Below are 18,860 nucleotides of genomic sequence, written 5' to 3' on the forward strand. Positions count from 1 at the left end.
ATGTTACCGCACGACTGTGTCATCACATAAAAGAATTAGCGTGTGTGAAAAAGGAGTCCTTCAAAGACGAAAAGGTAGGTCCTGAAACTCAAAAAGCAGCCCTCAAGGAGCTCCGGAAATAAAGAAAGCATTCTGACCCCTGCCCGGATGAGTGCAGCTCTGACAACTCTGAAGAATGTTCCAGAGGACAGATTGCACCTAAATTGGAATGGGACTAATATACTGACAGGGAGATTTGTGAGAGCTGCTCGGGAGGATTTAAACTAGTAAGGTTGGGGTGGGGGGGGGGGGGGGTGGTGGATGGTGGAGGGGGTTAGTGGTGAATGGAACCCAGGGAGATAGTGAGGAAAAAGATCAATCTGAGACTGGTACAGTTGAGAACAGAAGTGAGTCAAACAGTCAGGGCAGTCAGGGACAAGGTAGGACTAATAAATTAAACTGCATTTATTTCAATGCAAGGGGCCTAACAGGGAAGGCAGATGACCTCAGGGTATGGTTAGGAACATGTGACTGGGATATTTTAGCAATTACAGAAACATGTCTCAGGGATGGTCAGGACTGGCAGCTTAATGTTCCAGGATACAATTGCTGCTGGAAGGATAGAAAGGGAGGCAAGAGAGGACGGGAAGTGTCATTTTTGATAAGGGATAGCAGTACAGCTGTGCTGAGGGAGGATATTCCCGGAAATATAACCAGGGAAGTTATTTGGTTGCAACTGAGAAATAAGAAAGGGATGATCACCTTATTGGGATTGTATTATAGACCCCCTAATAGTTAGAGGGAAATTGAGAAACAAACTTGTAAGGAGGTCTCAGGTATCTGTAAGAATAATAGGGTGGTTATGGTCAGGGATTTTAACTTTTCAAACATAGATTGGAACTGCCATATTGTTAAGGGTTTAGCTGGAGAGGAATTTTTTTAAGTGTGTACAAGACAATTTTCTGATTCAGTATGTGGATGTACCTACTAGAGAAGGTGCAAAACTTGATCTAGTCTTGGGAAATAAGGCAGGGCAGGTGACTGAGGTGTCAGTGGGGGGAGCACTTTGGGGCCAGTGACCATAATTCTATTAGATTTAAAATAGTGATGGAAAAGAAGAGACCAGATCTAAAAGTTGTAGTTCTAAATTGGAGAAAGACCAATTTTGACTGTATTAGGCAAGAACTTTCAAAAGCTGATTGGAGGCAGATGTTCGCAGGTTAAGGGACGGCTGGAAAATGGAAAGCCTTCAGAAATGAGATAACAAGAATCCAGAGAAAGTATATTCCTGTTAGGGTGAAAGGGAAGGCTGGTTGGCATAGGGAATGCTGGATGCTGAAAGAAATTGAGGGTTTGCTTAAGAAAAAGAAGGAAACATATGTCAAGTATAGACAGGTTAGATTGAGTGAATCCTTAGAGTATAAAGACATGAGGAGTATATTTCAGAGGGAAATCAGGAGGGCAAAAAGGGGACATGAGATAGCTTTGGCAAATAGAATTAAGGAGAATCCAAAGGGTTTTTACAAATACATTAAGGACAAAAGGGTAACTAGGGAGACAATAGGCCCCTCAAAGTTCAGCAAGGCAGCCTTTGTGTGGAGCTGCAGAAAATGGGGAGATACTAAATGAATATTTTGCATCAGTATTTACTGTGGAAAAGGATATGGAGGATATAGAATGTAGGGAAATAGATGGTGACACCTTGAAAAATGTCCCTATTACAGAGGAGGAAGTGCTGGATGTCTTGATACGCATAAGGTGGATAAATCCCCAGGACCTGATCAGGTGTACCCTAGAACTCTGTGGGAAGCTAGGGAAGTGATAGCTGGGCCTCTTGCTGAGATATTTGTATCATCAATAGTCACAGGTGAGATACCAGAAGACTGGAGGTTGGCTAACGTGGTGCCACTGTTTAAGAAGGGCGGTAAAGACAAGCCAGGGAACTATACACTGATGAGCCTGACCTCAGAGGTGGGCAAGTTGTTGGAGGGAATCCTGAGGGACAGGATGTACATGTATTTGGAAAGGCAAGGACTGATTAGGGATAGTCAACATGGCTTTGTGTGTGGGATATCATATCTCACAAACTTGATTGAGTTTTTAAAAGAGGTAACAAAGAGGATTAATGAGGGCAGAGCAGTAGACGTGACCTATATGGACTTCAGTAAGGTGTTCGACAAGGTTCCCCGTGGGAGACTGATTAGCAAGGTTAGATCTCATGGAATACAGGGAGAACTAGCCATTTGGATACAGAACTGGCTCAAAGGTAGAAGACAGAGGGTGGTGGTGGAGGGTTGTTTTTCCGACTGGAGGCCTGTGACCAGTGGAGTGCCACAAGGATTGGTGGTGGGTCCTCTACTTTTTGTCATTTACATAAATGATTTGGATGCGAGCATAAGAGGTACAGTTAGTAAGTTTGCAGATGACACCAAAATTGGAGGTGTAGTGGACAGTGAAGAGGGTTACCTCAGATTGCAACAGGATCTTGATCAGATGGGCCAATGGGCTGAGAAGTGGCAGATGGAGTTTAATTCAAATAAATGTGAGATGCTGCATTTTGGGAAAGCAAATCTTAGCAGGACTTATACACTTAATGGTAAGGTCCTTGGGAGTGTTGCTGAACAAAGAGACCTTGGAGGGCAGGTTCATAGCTCCTTGAAAGTGGAGTCACAGGTAGATAGGATAGGAAGAAGGCGTTTGGTATGCTTTCCTTTATTGGTCAGAGTATTGAGTACAGGAGTTGGGAGGTCATGTTGCGCCTGTACAGGTAATTGTTAAGGCCACGTTTGGAATTTTATGTGCAATTCTGGTCTCCTTCCTATCAGAAAGAAGTTATGAAACTTTAAAGGGTTGATAAAAGATTTACAAGGATGTTGCCAGGGTTGGAGGACTTGAGCTATAAGGTGAGGCTGTAAAGGCTGGGGCTGTTTTCCCTGGAGCGTCGGAGGCTGAGGGGTGACCTTATAGAGGTTTACAAAATTATGAGGGGCATGGATAGGATAAATAGGCAAAGTCTTTTCCCTGGGTTGGGTAGTCCAGAAATAGAGGGATAGGTTTAGGGTGAGAGGGGAAAGATATAAAAGAGACCTAAGGGGCAACTTTTTCATACAGAGGGTGGTATGTGTTTGGAATGAGCTGCAAGAGGAAGTGTTGGAGGCTGGTACAATTGCAACATTTAAGAGGCATTTGGATGGGTATATGAATAGGAAGGGTTTGGAGGGATATGAGCCAAGTGCTGGCAGGTGGGACTAGATTGGGTTGGGATATCTGGTCCAGACAGATGTGTTGGAACGAAGGGTCTGTTTCTGTGCTATACATCTCTCTGAATCTATGACTCAATGTTTGGGGGGAGGGGGGGAGTCCAGAACGAGGGTTCACAGTTTAACAATAAGGGGTAAACCATTCAGGGCTGAAATGAGGAAGAATGTCTTCACTCAGAGAGTTGGGAACCTGTGAAATTCTCTCTCACAGGAAGCTAGTTCTTTAGGTATATTCAAGAGGGAGCTGGGCATGGGCCTTGCAACTAAAGGGGTACAGAGAGAGAGCGAGAGTGGGATACTGAGATTGCATGATCAGCCCCTATTGTATTGAATGGTGGTGCAGGCTCGAAGGGCCGAATGGCCTACTCCTGCACATTGTTGCTATGTTTCTATTCTCCATCTACTCTTTCTACAATACTGACCTTTTTTCCTGTGCCCTTCCCTCTATGTGTCTCGTTGTCCAATACAGTTTCTGTGGAACACCTTGCGATGGCCCTTATGGCCTTTAATACGAGTTCTGACTCAAAGTTCAAGTGGAGATCCACCTCCAGCCCAATCCCTACCTCCTCTTCCTGCTGGAATAGGCCAGAAGCGCGGGATTCCCCAAGAGTCTTACCTGGAGTAAGCAGACAGGGTCTTCCTCCTTGAGTTTTTGTTGAATATTGACGAGCATGCTTTCCAGGGTGGATTTCTCTGCGTGCACCTTCTTCAGGTTCTCCTGCATCTCTTGCAGGAGTTTGTCCTCCTCCTCTCGAAGCCTGCCCAGGACGATATCCTGCTCCTCCTGCAGGAAGGTGTGGAGCGCCTCGAACTCTGAGGCGATGCGACCCTTTATAGTCTCCGTCCTGTCCTGTTTGATACAGACAGCAAGCTCAGATCACAGTGGATTCTCATACACTGACAATGCCACCTCCCCCCCCCAACCCTGGGCTCACAATAAGATCTGGACAACATCCTGGCAAGTGGCAAGTTACATTCGCTGCCACACTAATGCCAGGCTATGGCCATCTCCAATAAGAGACAATCTAGCCATCCCCTATTGCCATTCAATGGTGTTACCATCACCGCAACCCCCACTATCAACATCCTGGGAGTTACCACTGATCCGAAACTCATCTGAACTCGCCGCATAAACTCAGTGGCTACAAGAGCCGGTCAGATGCTAGTAATACTACAGCGAGTAACTCACCTTCTGACTCTCCAAAGCCTGTCCACCATCTACAAGGCACAAGTGTGATGGAATACTCCCCACTTGCCTGGATGGGTGCAGCTCCAACAACATTTAAGAGGCTTGGCACCATCCCAGGACAAAGCAGCCCACTTGATTGGCACCACATCCACAAACATTCACTCCCTCCACCACCAACGCTCAGTAGCAGCAGTGAGTATCATCTACAAGATGCGCTGCAGAAATCCACCAAAGATCATCAGACAGCACCTTCCAAACCCACGACCACTTCCATCTAGAAGGACAAGGGCAGCAGATACATGGGAACACCACCCCCTGCAAGTTCCCCTCCAAGACACTCACCACCCTGACTAGGAAATATACCGCTGCTCCTTCACTGTCGCTGGGTCAAAATCCTAGAATTCCTTCCCTCAGGGCATTGTGGGACAACCCACAGCGGTTCAAGAAGGCAGCTCACCACTACCTTTCCAAGGGGGCAACTAGGGATGGGCAGTGAATGCTGGGCCCAGCCAGTGACACCCACATCCCACAAAACTGCACAATCCTCCAACTTTTACCCCTGCTGTAGCTCCATCAGTCCTCTGGCAAGTCCACCCAGCCGCTGCTATTGAAGAGTTGAGAGAACTGCTTTGGTGGGCCTTGACTCTGTTTCCACCTGACAGTGACCTGTGCTGCACTGCCGAAGATGGCTTTGCAGCCCATCGGACCGATACTGGTTTTGTCAAAGAATAGTCCAATCCCACAAACTCTATTGCTTTGTCAATGTTACACTTTTTTCATTTTAGTGCTTCTCAAGAATTACAATTGGATCTACCTCCACTGTCTATTCAGGTAGCATTCTGGATTAGTATTAGAATTGGAATTCGTTCCTTGAAAGTGGAATCTCAGGTAGATAGGCCAGGCCATAGGAGCTGGGAGATCATGTTGCGGCTGTACAGGACCTCGGTGAGGTCACGTTTGGAATACTGTGTGCAACTCTGGCCTCCCTCCTATTGAAAGGGTTCAGAAATGATTTGCAAGGGTATTGCCAGGCTTGGAGGGTTTGAGCTATAGGGAGGGTTTGAATAGGCTGGGACTGTTTTCCCTGGAGCACCAGAGGCTGAGGGGTGACCTTGTAGAGGGGTATGGATAGGATAAATAGACAAGGTCTTTTCCCTTGGGTGGGAGAGGGCATGGGTTCAGGGTGAGAGGGGAAAGATTCGAAATGGATCCAAGGGGCAACATTTTCATGCAGAGGGTGGTACGTGTATGGAATGAGCTGCCAGAGGAAGTGGTGGAGGCTGGTACAATTACAGCATTTAAAAGGCATCTGGATGGATATATGAATCGGAAGGGATATCGGCAAAGTGCTGGCAAATGGGACTTGATTTATGTAGGATATCTGGTCAGTGTGAACGAGTTGGAGCGAAGGGTCTGTTTCCGTGCTGTACATCTCTATGAGTCTAAGAGTCTGCTGTCACATCTACTCAGAGGAGTACAGTGAAAAGTTTACAAGTTGCCTCTTATAGCACTGTTTTTGGTACAAAGGTACCTGGGTAGAGATTCTTGAGTAACAATTCTCCACAAAATGCATGCCAATATGATCTTGTATATAGAAGAGATGTATTTAGTTTGTTTGGATAGAGTCAAACTGCAATGTTTGTCTGTTCCCACATGCCACTGTACAGAACCGAACCACATTTGTGACTGTGTGTGTATATAAGATATTTTTAAGAATAAAGTATATTTTTGAAATGAGAAAATCAACTCTCTACAAAACAATTGTTTTCCTCATTTCGATGCCACTTATCTTAAATCTGTGGTTTCTGGTTTTCAGCCTTCTGTCAGTGAAAGCACTCTATGCTTACTGCATATCCCCTCAATCTCCACTGTCCAAAGGATAACAATCCAGACTTAGCTCGGCCTGTCAGTCTAACTGAAGTAGCTCAGTCCTGGAACGATTCTAATAAATCTCCCCAAGGCCTGAACATTTTGGTTGGATGGTGGTGTCCAGAATTGGGCACAATCGTCCAACTGGGTGTGAGCTGGTGTTTTATACTGTTCTCCACTCTGTGGCCAGTCATTTTTAATCTGTCACCTCTGATTGCCGAGCTCCTCCAGCCATTGGAAACACTTGTCTTCATTTCCTCTATGGAAGCTCCTCATGATGTTAAACAACATGATGAAACCTCCCCTTAAACTTGCTACTCATCTGAGTGATGACTAACTGCTCTTGCAGCTTGCGTTAGGGAACAGTGATGTAAAAAAAAATACATTGTATCATCATTTTGTTCACGGTTACTGGACTGGACTCTTGTCCCACAGCACCAGTTATTTGATGGAAAAAATTGCAGGGGCGGGAATCGTCAGGGACTGTTTTTTTAATTTTGTCAGGAGCATGAGGTAAATTATAAACCTGATGGTTGAGAATTGAACACAGACTAAGAATTGAATCTTGGCCTTCTGAGGGTGAGCAGTCACTGAGTGATGTCTTTTCTACCAGGCCAGCTGACAGGGTTAAATGTGGACTCGCATTGTACTATGTTGGGTGATTGATGTCCCTTGAGACCAACTGTAGTCTCAGATCCTCTTTCTTATCTCCATCTGTTGAAATATTTGGCCTTAAATCATGGTGGGGTTATTAGAGACAGCAATACATCGTCTCACTACAGTTACAGGGGTCTCTGCAAACAATGTGACAAACGTGCACTTAGGACTTGCCTCAAATTACAAAGACGCCACCTAAAAAGAACTGGAGGAGGCCATTCAGCTCCTTGAGCCTGTTCTGCCATTCAAAAAGCTCATGGCTGATCTGTGGCCTAACTTCAAATACTTGTCTTTGGCCCACATCCCCTCATACCTTTGCTCAAGGAAGATGGGTCAGATTTAAAACTAACAACTTCCACAGCCATTTATGCAAGAGAGTTCCAGCCCCCTACCATCTTGTGTGTGGAGGTGGTTCCTAAGGTCTCTCCTGAATGGTCTGGCCCTAATTCTCAGACTATGCTCCCTAGTTCTGGAATGTAGATTCTTATAGAGCTAGAGGGTGCAATAGGCCAAAGTCCAGTCTCTGCTGAGTTGGGTCCAGGTATACTGAAAAGCAACAGTGCAATTCTCAACATGGACCATCCTCAAGATGCACTTCAGAAATTCACCAAGGCTCCTCATACAGCAATAGACAATAGACAATATGTGCAGGAGTAGGCCATTCAGCCCTTCGAGCCTGCACCGCCATTCAATATGATCATGGCTGATCATTCCTAATCAGTATCCTCTTCCTGCCTTATCTCCATAACCCTTGATTCCACTATCTTTGAGAGCTCTATCCAACTCTTTCTTAAATGAATCCAGAGACTGGGCCTCCACTGCCCTCTGGGGCAGAGCATTCCACACAGTCACCACGCTCTGGGTGAAGAAGTTTCTCCTCATCTCTGTCCTAAATGGTCTATCCCGTATTTTTAAGCTGTGTCCACTGGTTCAGCACTCACCCATCAGCGGAAACATGTTTCCTGCTGCCAGAGTGTCCAATCCTTTCATAATCTTATATGTCTCAATCAGATCCCCTCTCAGTCTTTAAACTCAAGGGTATACAAGCCCAGTCGCTCCAGCCTTTTTGTGTAAGGTAATCCCGCCATTCCAGGAATTGACCTTGTGAACCTATGCTGCACTCCCTCAATAACCAGAATGTCTTTCCTCAAATTTGGAGACCAGAACTGCACACAGTACTCCTGGTGTGGTCTCACCAGGGCCCTGTACAGCTGCAGAAGCACCTCTTTGCGTCTATACTCAATTCCTCTTGTTATGAAGGCCAGCATGCTATTAGCCTTCTTCACTACCTGCTGTACCTGCATGTTTATCTTCATTGACTGGTGTACAAGAACACCCAGATCTCTTTGTATTGCCCCTTTACCGAAACTGATTCCATTGAGGTAGTAATCTGCCTTCCTGTTCTTGCCACCAATGTGGATAACCATACATTTATCCACATTAAACTGCATCTGCCATGCATCTGACCACTCACCTAACTTGTCCAGGTCACCCTGTAATCTACTAACATCCTCATCACATTTCACCCTGCCACCCAGCTTTGTATCATCAGCAAATTTGCTAATGTTATTGCTGATACCATCTTCTATATCATTAACATATATTGTAAAAAGCTGCGGTCCCAGCACGGATCCCTGCGGTACCCCACTGGTCACTGCCTGCCATTCCAAAATGGAGCCGTTTATCACTACTCTTTGTTTCCTATCAGCCAACCAATTTTCAATCCAAGTTAGTACTTTGCCCCCAATACCATGCGCCCTAATTTTACTCACTAACCTCCTGTGTGGGACTTTATCAAAAGCTTTCTGAAAGTCCAGGTACACTACATCTACTGGATCTCCCTCGTCCATCTTCAGAGTTACATCCTCAAAAAATTCTAGAAGATTAGTCAAGCATGATTTCCCCTTCATAAATCCATGCTGAATCTGACCTATCCTGTTACTAATATCCAGATGTGTTGTAATTTCATCCTTTATAATAGACTCCAGCATTTTTCCCACCACTGAGGTCAGACTAACTGGTCTATAATTTCCTGCTTTCTCTCTTGCACCTTTCTTAAAAAGTGGTATAACATTAGCCACCCTCCAATCCTCAGGAACCGACTCTGAATCTATCGAACTCTGGAAAATAATCACCAACGCATCCACGATTTCCCGAGCCACCTCCTTCAGTACCCTGGGATGTAGACCATCAGGCCCCGGGGACTTATCAACCTTCAGACCTAACAGTCTCTCCAACACCAATTCCTGGCAAATGTAAATTCTCTTAAGTTCAGATCCTTCAGCCACTGTTACCTCAGGGAGATTGCTTGTGTCTTCCCCAGTGAACACAGATCTGAAGTACCCATTTAATTCTTCTGCCGTTTCTTTGTTCCCCGTAATATATTCCCCTGTTTCTGTCTTCAAGGGCCCAATTTTAGTCCTAACCATTTTTTTGCCTTGCACATACCTAAAAAAAGCTTTTACTATCCTCCTTTATATTATTGGCCAGTTTACCTTTGTACCTCATTTTTCCTCTGCGTATTTCCTTCTTAGTAATCCTCTGTTGCTCTTTAAAAGCTTCCCAGTCCTCAGTTTTCCCACTTATCTTTGCTATGTTATACTTTTTCTCTTTTAACTTTATATGTTTCTTAACTTCCCTCCTCAGCCACGGCCACCCATGCCTCCTCCTGGGATCTTTCTTCCTTTTAGGAATGAACTGATCCTGCAACATCTGCATTATACACAGAAATATGCGCCATTGTTCCTCCACTGTCATCCCTGCTAAGGTATTGCACCATTGAACTTTGGCCAGCTCCTCCCTCATAGTTCCATAGTTCCCTTTATTCAGCAGAAGTACTGTCACTTCCGATTGTACCCTCTCCCTCTCAAATTGCAGATTGAAGCTTAATGTATTATGGTCACTACTTCCCAATGGCTCCTTCACTTCGAGGTCCCTGACCAATTCTGGTTCATTACACAATACCAGATCTAGAATTGCCTTCTCCCTGGTCAGCTCCAGCACCAGCTGCTCTAAGAACCCATCTCTGAGGCACTCCACAAAGTCTCTTTCTTGAGGTCCAATATCATCCTGATTCTCCCAGTCTACCTGCATGTTGAAATCCCCCATAACAACTGTAGTAACATCTTTGCGACAGGCCAATTTCAGCTCCTGATTCAACTTACATCCGACATCCAGATTACTGTTTGGGGGCCTGTAGATGACTCCCAACAGGGTCTTTTTACCCTCAGTATTTCGCAGCTCTATCCACACTGACTCTACATCCCCTGACTCTAGGTCCCCCCGCGCAAGGGACTGAATAATCTCCCTTACCAACAAGGCCACCCCACCCTCTTTGCCCGTCAGTCTGCACCTTCCAAGCCCATGGTCTCTTCCATTTAGAAGGACATGGGCAGCAGATATATGGAAACATCGCCACCTTCAAGTTCCCCTCCAAATGACTCACCATCCTGATTAGGAAATATATTACCGTTCCTTCACCATCGCTGGGTCAAAATCCTGGAATTCGCTCCTTAACAGCATCTGTCTGCACCACGTGGACTGCAGCGGTTCAAGAAGACAGCTCACCACCACCTTCTCGAGGGGCAACTAGGGGACAGGCAATAAACTCTGGCCCAGCCAGCAAAGTGCTCATCCAATGAAAGAATAAAAGACGTCTTTTGTTCCAGGGAGGAATACCATCTGCAAGAGATCCTTCTCTCGTTTGGTGGTGCCTCCACTGGAATGGACATCAGTGTGGTCATTGTTTGAGAACAGGTTGGGTTCCCCTGCAGTGTCCACACAGCTCCAGAGCATGTGGGCACCTACTGGGCATTGCACAGGCAATGACAGGTCACCTTGGTGAGACGGTAGAGACTGGAATGTCATGGATGGAAGTATAACCAGGCACTGGGAAATGAAAAGGGGCACAATGCAATATTCCCTGTGACTATAATTGAGTATAACAACATAACCAGCAAGCTCGGCCGAATGATCCAATCTCAAATCCCCCTGGTGCAATGTGCCATTTAAATTCAATTCATTACATAAAACCTTGAATGGAGAGATTAGTTGTTGTGGTTCTGTTCGCCGAGCTGGGAATTTGTGTTGCAGACGTTTCGTCCCCTGTCTAGGTGACATCCTCAGTGTTTGGGAGCCTCCTGTGAAGCACTTCTGTGATCTTTCCTCCGGCATTTATAGTGGTTTGAATCTGCCGCTTCCGGTTGTCAGTTCCAGCTGTCCACTGCAGTGGTCGTGTATTGGGTCCAGGTCGATGTGCTTATTGATTGAATCTGTGGATGAGTGCCATGCTTCTAGGAATTCCCTGGCTGTTCTCTGTTTGGCTTGTCCTGTAATAGTAGTGTTGTCCCAGTCGAATTCGTATTGCTTGTCATCTGCATGTGTGGCTACTAAAGATAGCTGGTCGTGTTGTTTCGTGGCTAGTTGGTGTTCATGGATGCGGATCGTTAGCTGTCTTCCTGTTTGTCCTATGTAGTGTTTTGTGCAGTCCTTGCATGGGATTTTGTACACGACACTGGTTTTGCTCATGCTGGGTATCAGGTCCTTCGTCATGGTGAGTTGTTGTCTGAGAGTGGCTGTTGGTTTGTGTGCTGTTATGAGTCCTAGTGGTCGCAGTAGTCTGGCTGTCAGTTCGGAAATGCTCTTGATGTATGGTAGTGTGGCTAGTCCTTTGGGTTGTGGCATGTCCTCGTTCCGTGTCTTTCCCTTAGGCATCTGTTGATGAAATTGCGCGGGTTTTTGACGAATACCTTGTATAGGTGTTCCTCTTCCTCTTTTTGCAGTTCTGGTGTGCTGCAGTGTGTTGTGGCCCTTTTGAACAGTGTCTTGATGCACTCATCCACAGATTCAATCAATAAGCACATCGACCTGGACCCAATATACCGACCACTGCAGCGGACAACTGGAACTGACAACTGGAAGCGGCAGATTGAAACCACTACAAATGCAGAAGGAAAGATCACAGAAGCGCTTCACAGGAGGCTCCCAAGCACTGAGGATGTCACCTAGACAGGGGACGAAACGTCTGCAACACAAATTCCCAGCTCGGCGAACAGAACCACAACAACGAGCGCCCGAGCTACAAATCTTCTCCCAAACTTTGGAGAGATTAGTATCGATAATTGTGATCATCCATGTACTAAATTGTTGCTAAAACTCATCTGGCTCATTAATTACCTTAATGGAAGGAGATCCACCATTATTGCTTGGGTCTGGTCCAATTTATGGCTTTAAGAGTTGTGATATTGTCACTAGACTTGTAATCTCATCAAATCCAGGTTAAGGTTCTGGGCACGCAGGTTTGACTCCCATTATGGCAGATGGTGAAATTGGAATTGAATATGAAGCTAGCCCGATGGTAACTCGTGTCAATTGTCACAAAAACAAAAGATTTCTGGTCCGCTAATGCCATCTATGGAAAGATATCTGCAAAGCTTACCTGGTCGAGCCTACATATGTCATACAGTCATAGAGTCATAGAGTCAGAGAGATGTACAGCATGGAAATAGATCCTTCGGTCCAACCCGTCCATGCCGACCAGATATCTCATCCCAATCTAGTCCCACCTGCCAGCACCCGGCCCATATCCCTCCAAACCCTTCCTATTCATACACCCATCCAGATGCCTTTTAAATGCTGTAGCTGTACCAGCCTCCCCCACTTCCTCTGGCAGCTCATTCCATACACACACCACCGTCTGTGTGAAAACGTTGCCCCTTAGGTCTGTTTTATATCTTTCCCCTCTCTCCCTAAACCTATGCCCTCTAGCTTTGGACTCCCTGACCCCAGGGAAAAGACTTTGCCCATTCATCCTATCCATGCCCCACATGATTTTATAAATCTCTCTAAGGTCACCCCTCAGCCTCTGACGCTCCAGGGAAAACAGCCCCAGCCTATTCGGCCTCTCCTTGTAGCTCAGATCCTCCAACCCTGGCAACATCCTTGTAAATCCTTTCTGAACCCTTTCAAGTTTCACAACATCTTTCCGATAGGAAGGAGACCAGAATTGCATGCAATATTCCAACAGTGGCCTAACCAATGTCCTGTACAGCCGCAACATGGCCTCCCAACTCCTGTACTCAATACTCAATAAAGGAAAGCATACCTAATGCCTTCTTCAGTATCCTATCTACCTGCAACTCCACTTTCAAGGAGCTATGAACCTGCACTCCAAGGTCTCTTTGGTCAGTAACACTCCCAAGAACCTTACCATTAAGTGTATAAGTCCTGCTAAGTTTTGCTTTCCCAAAATGCAGCACCTCGCATTTATCTGAATTAAACTCCGTCTGCCACTTCTCAGCCCATTGGCCCATCTGGTCCAGATTCTGTTGTAATCTGAGGTAACCCTCTTCGCTGTCCACTACACCTCCAGTTTTGGTGTCATCTGCAAACTTACTAACTATACCTTTTATGCTCGAATTCAAGTCATTTATATAAATGATGAAAAGTAGAGAACCCAGCAATGACCCTTGTGGTAGTCCACTGGTCATAGGCCTCCAGTCTGAAAAATACCCCTCCACCTTACCCCTCTGTCTTCTACTTTTGAGCCAGTTCTGTATCCAAATGGCTATTTCTCCCTGTATTCTGTGAGATCTAACCTTGCTAACCAGTCTCACATGGGGAACCTTGTCGAATGCCTTACTGAAGTCCAAATAGATCACATCTACTGCTCTGCCCTCATCAATCCTCTTTGTTACCTCTTCAAAAAGCTCAATCAAGTTTGTGAGACATGATTTCCCTTGCACAAAGCCAAGTTGACTATCTCTAATCAGTCCTTGCCTTTCCATATACATGTCTCCAGACCCACAGCCATATGGCTGACTCCTACTGCAAGTAGAGCAGTAGAGCATGGGAACGGATTCTTCAACCAACGATGTTGTGCTGAACATGACACCAAATCAAATTAATCCCTTCAGCCTGCCCTTGTCCCCTGTCCTTCCATATTCATGTCCTTATCTTATAGATTAGATTAGATTCCCTACAGTATGGATACAGACCATTTGGCCCCACAAGTCCACAGCAACCCTCTGAAGAGTAACCCATCCAGACCCATTTCCCTCTTACGAATGCACCTTACACTTTGGGCAATTTAGCATGACCAATTCACCTGACCTGCACATCTCTTTGGTTTGTGGGAGGAAACCCACGGGGAGAATATGGAAACTCCACACACTGTCGCCCGAGGCGGGTATCGAACCCAGGTCCCTGGTGCTGTGAGGCAAAAGTGCTAACCCCTGAGCCACTATGCCCCTTAAGCAGAGAGTGGGGGAGAAACTCAGCAGGTCTGGCTGTGTCTGTGCAGACAGAGAGAGAGAGATTTAAAGTTTGGGAGAAGATTTGTAGCTCGGGTGCTTGTTGTTGTGGTTCTGTTCGCCGTGCTGGGAATTTGTGTTGCAGACGTTTCGTCCCCTGTCTAGGTGATATCCTCAGTGCTTGGGAGCCTCCTGTGAAGTGCTTCTGTGATCTTTCCTCCGGCATTTATTGTGATTTATAAACCACTACAAATGCCGGAGGAAAGATCACAGAAGCGCTTCACAGGAGGCTCCCAAGCACTGAGGATATCACCTAGACAGGGGACGAAACGTCTGCAACACAAATTCCCAGCTCAGCGAACAGAACCACGACAGAGAGAGAGAGAGAGAATTCGAGACAACGGAGGAGTAAATTACTGCAGATGCTGGAATCTGTACTGAAAACAGCAAATGCTGGAGATCACAGCAAGTTGGATAACATCCATGGAGAGACAGCAAAGTAACAATTCGAGTCCAGATAGCTGTCGGTCTAGAGTTGACTGGGACAACACATCCATCTTAGGATAAGTCAAACAGGGACATGTGCGAGAATTCCTAGAAGCATGGCATTCCAACCAGATCTCTATCAACAAACACACTGAGTTAGACCCCATCTACCACCCCCTGAGAAAGCGAACAGGAAATGACATCAGCACAGGACATGACATCACCAACCCAAAGAAACCCAAACATATAAATAGAAAGCAGGAATCAGCAGCATTGCTTCTCCTGGAGGACCACTGAAGATGTTACCTAGTAGGGGGACGAAACGTCTGGAAATGAACCTTCCAGCTCAGTGAGCGAACCTATATCCACAAACTCAACCTGAGATACAAATCTTCTCAAAACTCGCTAGCTTGCTATCTCTCTATGAATGCTGTCTGACCTGCTGTGATCTCCAGCATTTGATGTTTTTCATCTTTCCCCTCAGCATCTTCTTTGGATGGTCCTCAATGAAGAGTCATCTCAGACTGGAAGTGGTCACTCTGTTTTTCTCCCCCAAGATGCTGACATTTCTGATGAAGGGCTGATGCCCGAAACATCGACTCGCCTGCCCCTTGGATACCGCCTGACCTGCTGTACTTTTCCAGCGCCACGTTTTTCGACTCTGCCTCTCCAGCATCTGCAGGCCTGACTTTTTCCTCCTTTCTGCCCAGACCTGCTGAGTTTGTTCAGCACCTTCTGTTTTTGTGGTGGCTCTCAATGATTGTTTTCACACCTTGCAAGTACACACTGGTGGCGAGGGGGTAATAGCAGCAAGGTTCACAAGCTGTTATGGGTACCCATCTCAAAACTCAGGCCTACTTAGCAACAGGTTGGGTCATCCAGGAGGGCTTGGGATTTCCCTATGTTGCAAGGAGGGAATGGTCGGCAATAATCATTGGAACCAAGTCTCCTGCTTGGTGTAAAACCAAAATTTAGAGTCGCATCTCGGAGTTTCTCACATTGGGCCTGTGAGGAGTAGGGTCATTGAGTCATGCAGCACGGAAATAGACCCTTCAATCCAACCAGACCATAATCCCAAACTAAACTAGACCCACCTGCCTGCACTTGGCCCATATCCCTCCAAGCAGTTCTTATCCATTTGCTTATCCAAATGCCTTTCAAACATTGTAACTCTAACTGCATCCAGCACTTCCTCTGGAAGTTCGTTCCACACGCAAACTACTCTCTTGCAAAGAATTGCCCCTCATGTTTTTTTAAAATTATAGAATCACTACAGTGTGAAAACAGACCCTTCAGCCCAACAAGTCCACACCGACCCTGCAAAGACTAACCCCCAGACCAATTCCTCTACCTGACATTTACCCGTGACTAATGCAGCTATCCTACGCGTCCCATGAACACTATGGGCAATTTAGCACTGCCAATCCACTCTAACTTGCACATCTCTGGATTGTGGGAGGAAACTCACACTCACACCAGGGGAGATTGTGCAAACACCACACAGACAGTCGACCAAGGCTGGAATCAAACCCGGATCACTGGCATTGTGGGGCAGCAGTGCTAACCACTGAGCCACCATGCCGCCCTAAATCTTTAAATCTTTCTCCTCTCACCTTAAAAAAAATGCCCCGAGTTTTGAGATCCCCCATCCTTGGCAAAAGACATCAGCCATCATATCTATACCCCTCATGATTATTTAAACCTCTATCAGGTCACCTCTCAGCCTCTTACACACCAGTGACAAAGTCGCAGCCTCTCTCTTTAAATCAAACTGCATTCCAGCAACATCCTGGTAAATCTGTTCTGAACCCTCTCCAGTTTAATAATATCCTTCCTCTAACATGGAGAGCAGAACGCCGCACAGCACTCCAGAAGAGGCCTCACCAATGTCCTGTACAACCTCAACATGATGCCCAACTCCGATACATAAAGGTCTGAGCAATGAAGGCAAATGTGCTAAACGTCTTGTTAACAACTCTGTCTATACATGACGCGAACTTCAAAGAATTATGTATCTGAACCCCTGGGCCTCTCTGTTCTACAACACCACCCAAGGCCCTACTTTTAATTGTATACATACTGCCTGTTTGTTTTGCCAAAATGCAATACCTCACGTTTATCCAAATTAAACTCCATCTGCCACTGCTCAGCCCATTGACCCAATTGCTCAAGATGTCTCAATAACCTTTTTTCACTGTCCTAGAGGAAGCCAGAGTGTTAATGCTAAGTTAAAGGTTGACACTGAATTGTCACATGCCTTCAGACATGTCATAGGTTCATTGCTTCAGGAACTGGGACATGTTACCCTGGTGCATTGGGCATGGGGAGAGCACTGACTGATGTACAGGACAGCCTAATCTGCACCTCTCTCATGCTGTACTCGATCTCGATGACTTCCCCGACACTGGATGCTTGCGGTGGTGTTAGCCAGCCCTTGTGTTCTCACTCCATAAAGTGTATTGGGATAACATATTGTACAAATACAATGGTGCCAGCCCCAGGGACCAGGACTGTCAGAATTTCACCACAAGGTTGGGTGGGCGAAACCTGGACTGGTGCATTGTGGGGAAATTAGATAGAGGTCTCCAGGTTTATGGTAGATTTTAATAAGATAGACACAGAGATGTTGCTCCTTTTAGCGGATTGTGCAAGTACTCAGGGTTAAGAGATTAGGTTTGGGGCAGAGGAATTCAGGGCAGGATCAGGAAGCAAAGTGGGAAAGAGTTGTGCTTTTGACTGCTGTTGTAGGTTGGCGATGACTTCAAAGTGAAAATTTCTTGGGCACTGTCAGGGACAGAGCAGGGGCATGAAATAGCCTGGATTGCTCGTCAGAGAGCTAGCATGATCTCGATGGGTTGATCGACCACCTTCTGTCGCATGTTGTCATCAAGCCTCCACCGTCCGTAACGAGCAGGGGATGTACAATCATAGAGATGTACAGCACGGAAACAGACCTTTTGGTCCAACTCATCCATGCCGACCAGATATCTTAACCTAATCTAGTCCCATTTGCCAGTTGGCCCATATCCTTCTAAACTCTTCCTATTTATATACCCATCCAGATGCCTTTTCAATGTTGTCATTGTACCAGCCTCCACCACTTCCTCTGGAAGCTCATTCCATACACACTCCACCATCTGCTTTAAAACGTTGCCTCTTAGGTCCCTTTTAAATCTTTCCCCTCTCACCCTCAACCTCTGCCCTCTAGTTCTGGACTCCCCTGCCCTGGGGTAAAGACCTTGTCTATTTATCCTAATCATGCCCCACATGATTTTATAAACCTGTGTAAGGTCACCCCTCAGCCTCCGACACTTCAGGGAAAACAGCCCCAGCCCTGTCCAGCTTTGGTGAAAGGCTGAACCACCGATGTTCATTGGCTGTTCAGTGACATTGGATCGTTGCTTCCACTTGCAAGTGTTCTTACTGGTCCACCAAAGACAATTGGGTGGTTACCTTGAGTTCCAGGACTGCCTTTTCCTGACTGGCTTCTATCCCTCTGATCATTTCCACTCGCTTCTCCAGTTCTCCTGAAGATTCCTTCAGCTTTTCCTGCAAAAGATTGGACAAAAATAAAACAGTGGGCCTCGTTCATGATGCAGCTTTCGGAGTGACTAGGAATGAGGTCAAGTCATTCTGCTCTCTGTTTTGGAGTTTGACTGAGAGCTCAGCACTGCCCCCACTTTACCACAGGTATTGGTGGTTAGAGGTTTTCCTGTACAGCTGTGAAAGTTGTTATTATTTGTCTTATTCGATATCGTTGGTTGGGAACCAGCCGCCGAAAATCTCCTTTCACCTATCGCTGGGATGATTGCGGCTGGAACAATACTCCAAAATGTCCCGGTACCAACCAGAACACAGCAGCCAATCTGTCTGTCACCCCACCCACCGCCTTAAGCCATCACTTTCTCCATCATTGACACACAGTGGCTGCAGTATGTACTATATAGAAGGCACATGGCAGCACTCTAGTGGTATTATCAAAGGACTGTTAATCTAGAAGCCTAGCTGATGTCCTAGGGACCTGGGCTCAAATCCCCCCATGATAGATGGTGGGATTTGACTCCAATAAAAAACCTGGGATGAAGACTTTAATGATGGCTGTGAAAACATTGCTGATTCACTAATGGGAACGAATCTGCCACATTTGATTGAGTGTGGTATAAGGCTATA

General features: G+C 46.1%; 1 protein-coding gene across 1 annotated transcript in view; it reads right to left on the reverse strand.

Annotated features, from left to right (window-relative positions):
* The window catches only part of LOC140455547 (zinc-binding protein A33-like), a 45,325-nt gene that overhangs the window by 17,075 nt on the left and 9,390 nt on the right, over window positions 1-18,860 (reverse strand). Inside the window, exons 2-3 of the mRNA XM_072550481.1 lie at window positions 18,144-18,239; window positions 3,856-4,089 (exon numbers count right to left, since the gene is read on the reverse strand). Of these exons, the coding sequence (XP_072406582.1) occupies window positions 3,856-4,089; window positions 18,144-18,239 (330 nt within the window). The remainder of the gene's footprint in view (window positions 1-3,855; window positions 4,090-18,143; window positions 18,240-18,860) is intronic.

This window comes from Chiloscyllium punctatum, chromosome 30 (genome assembly GCF_047496795.1).
Source record: "Chiloscyllium punctatum isolate Juve2018m chromosome 30, sChiPun1.3, whole genome shotgun sequence".
NCBI lineage: Eukaryota > Metazoa > Chordata > Chondrichthyes > Orectolobiformes > Hemiscylliidae > Chiloscyllium > Chiloscyllium punctatum.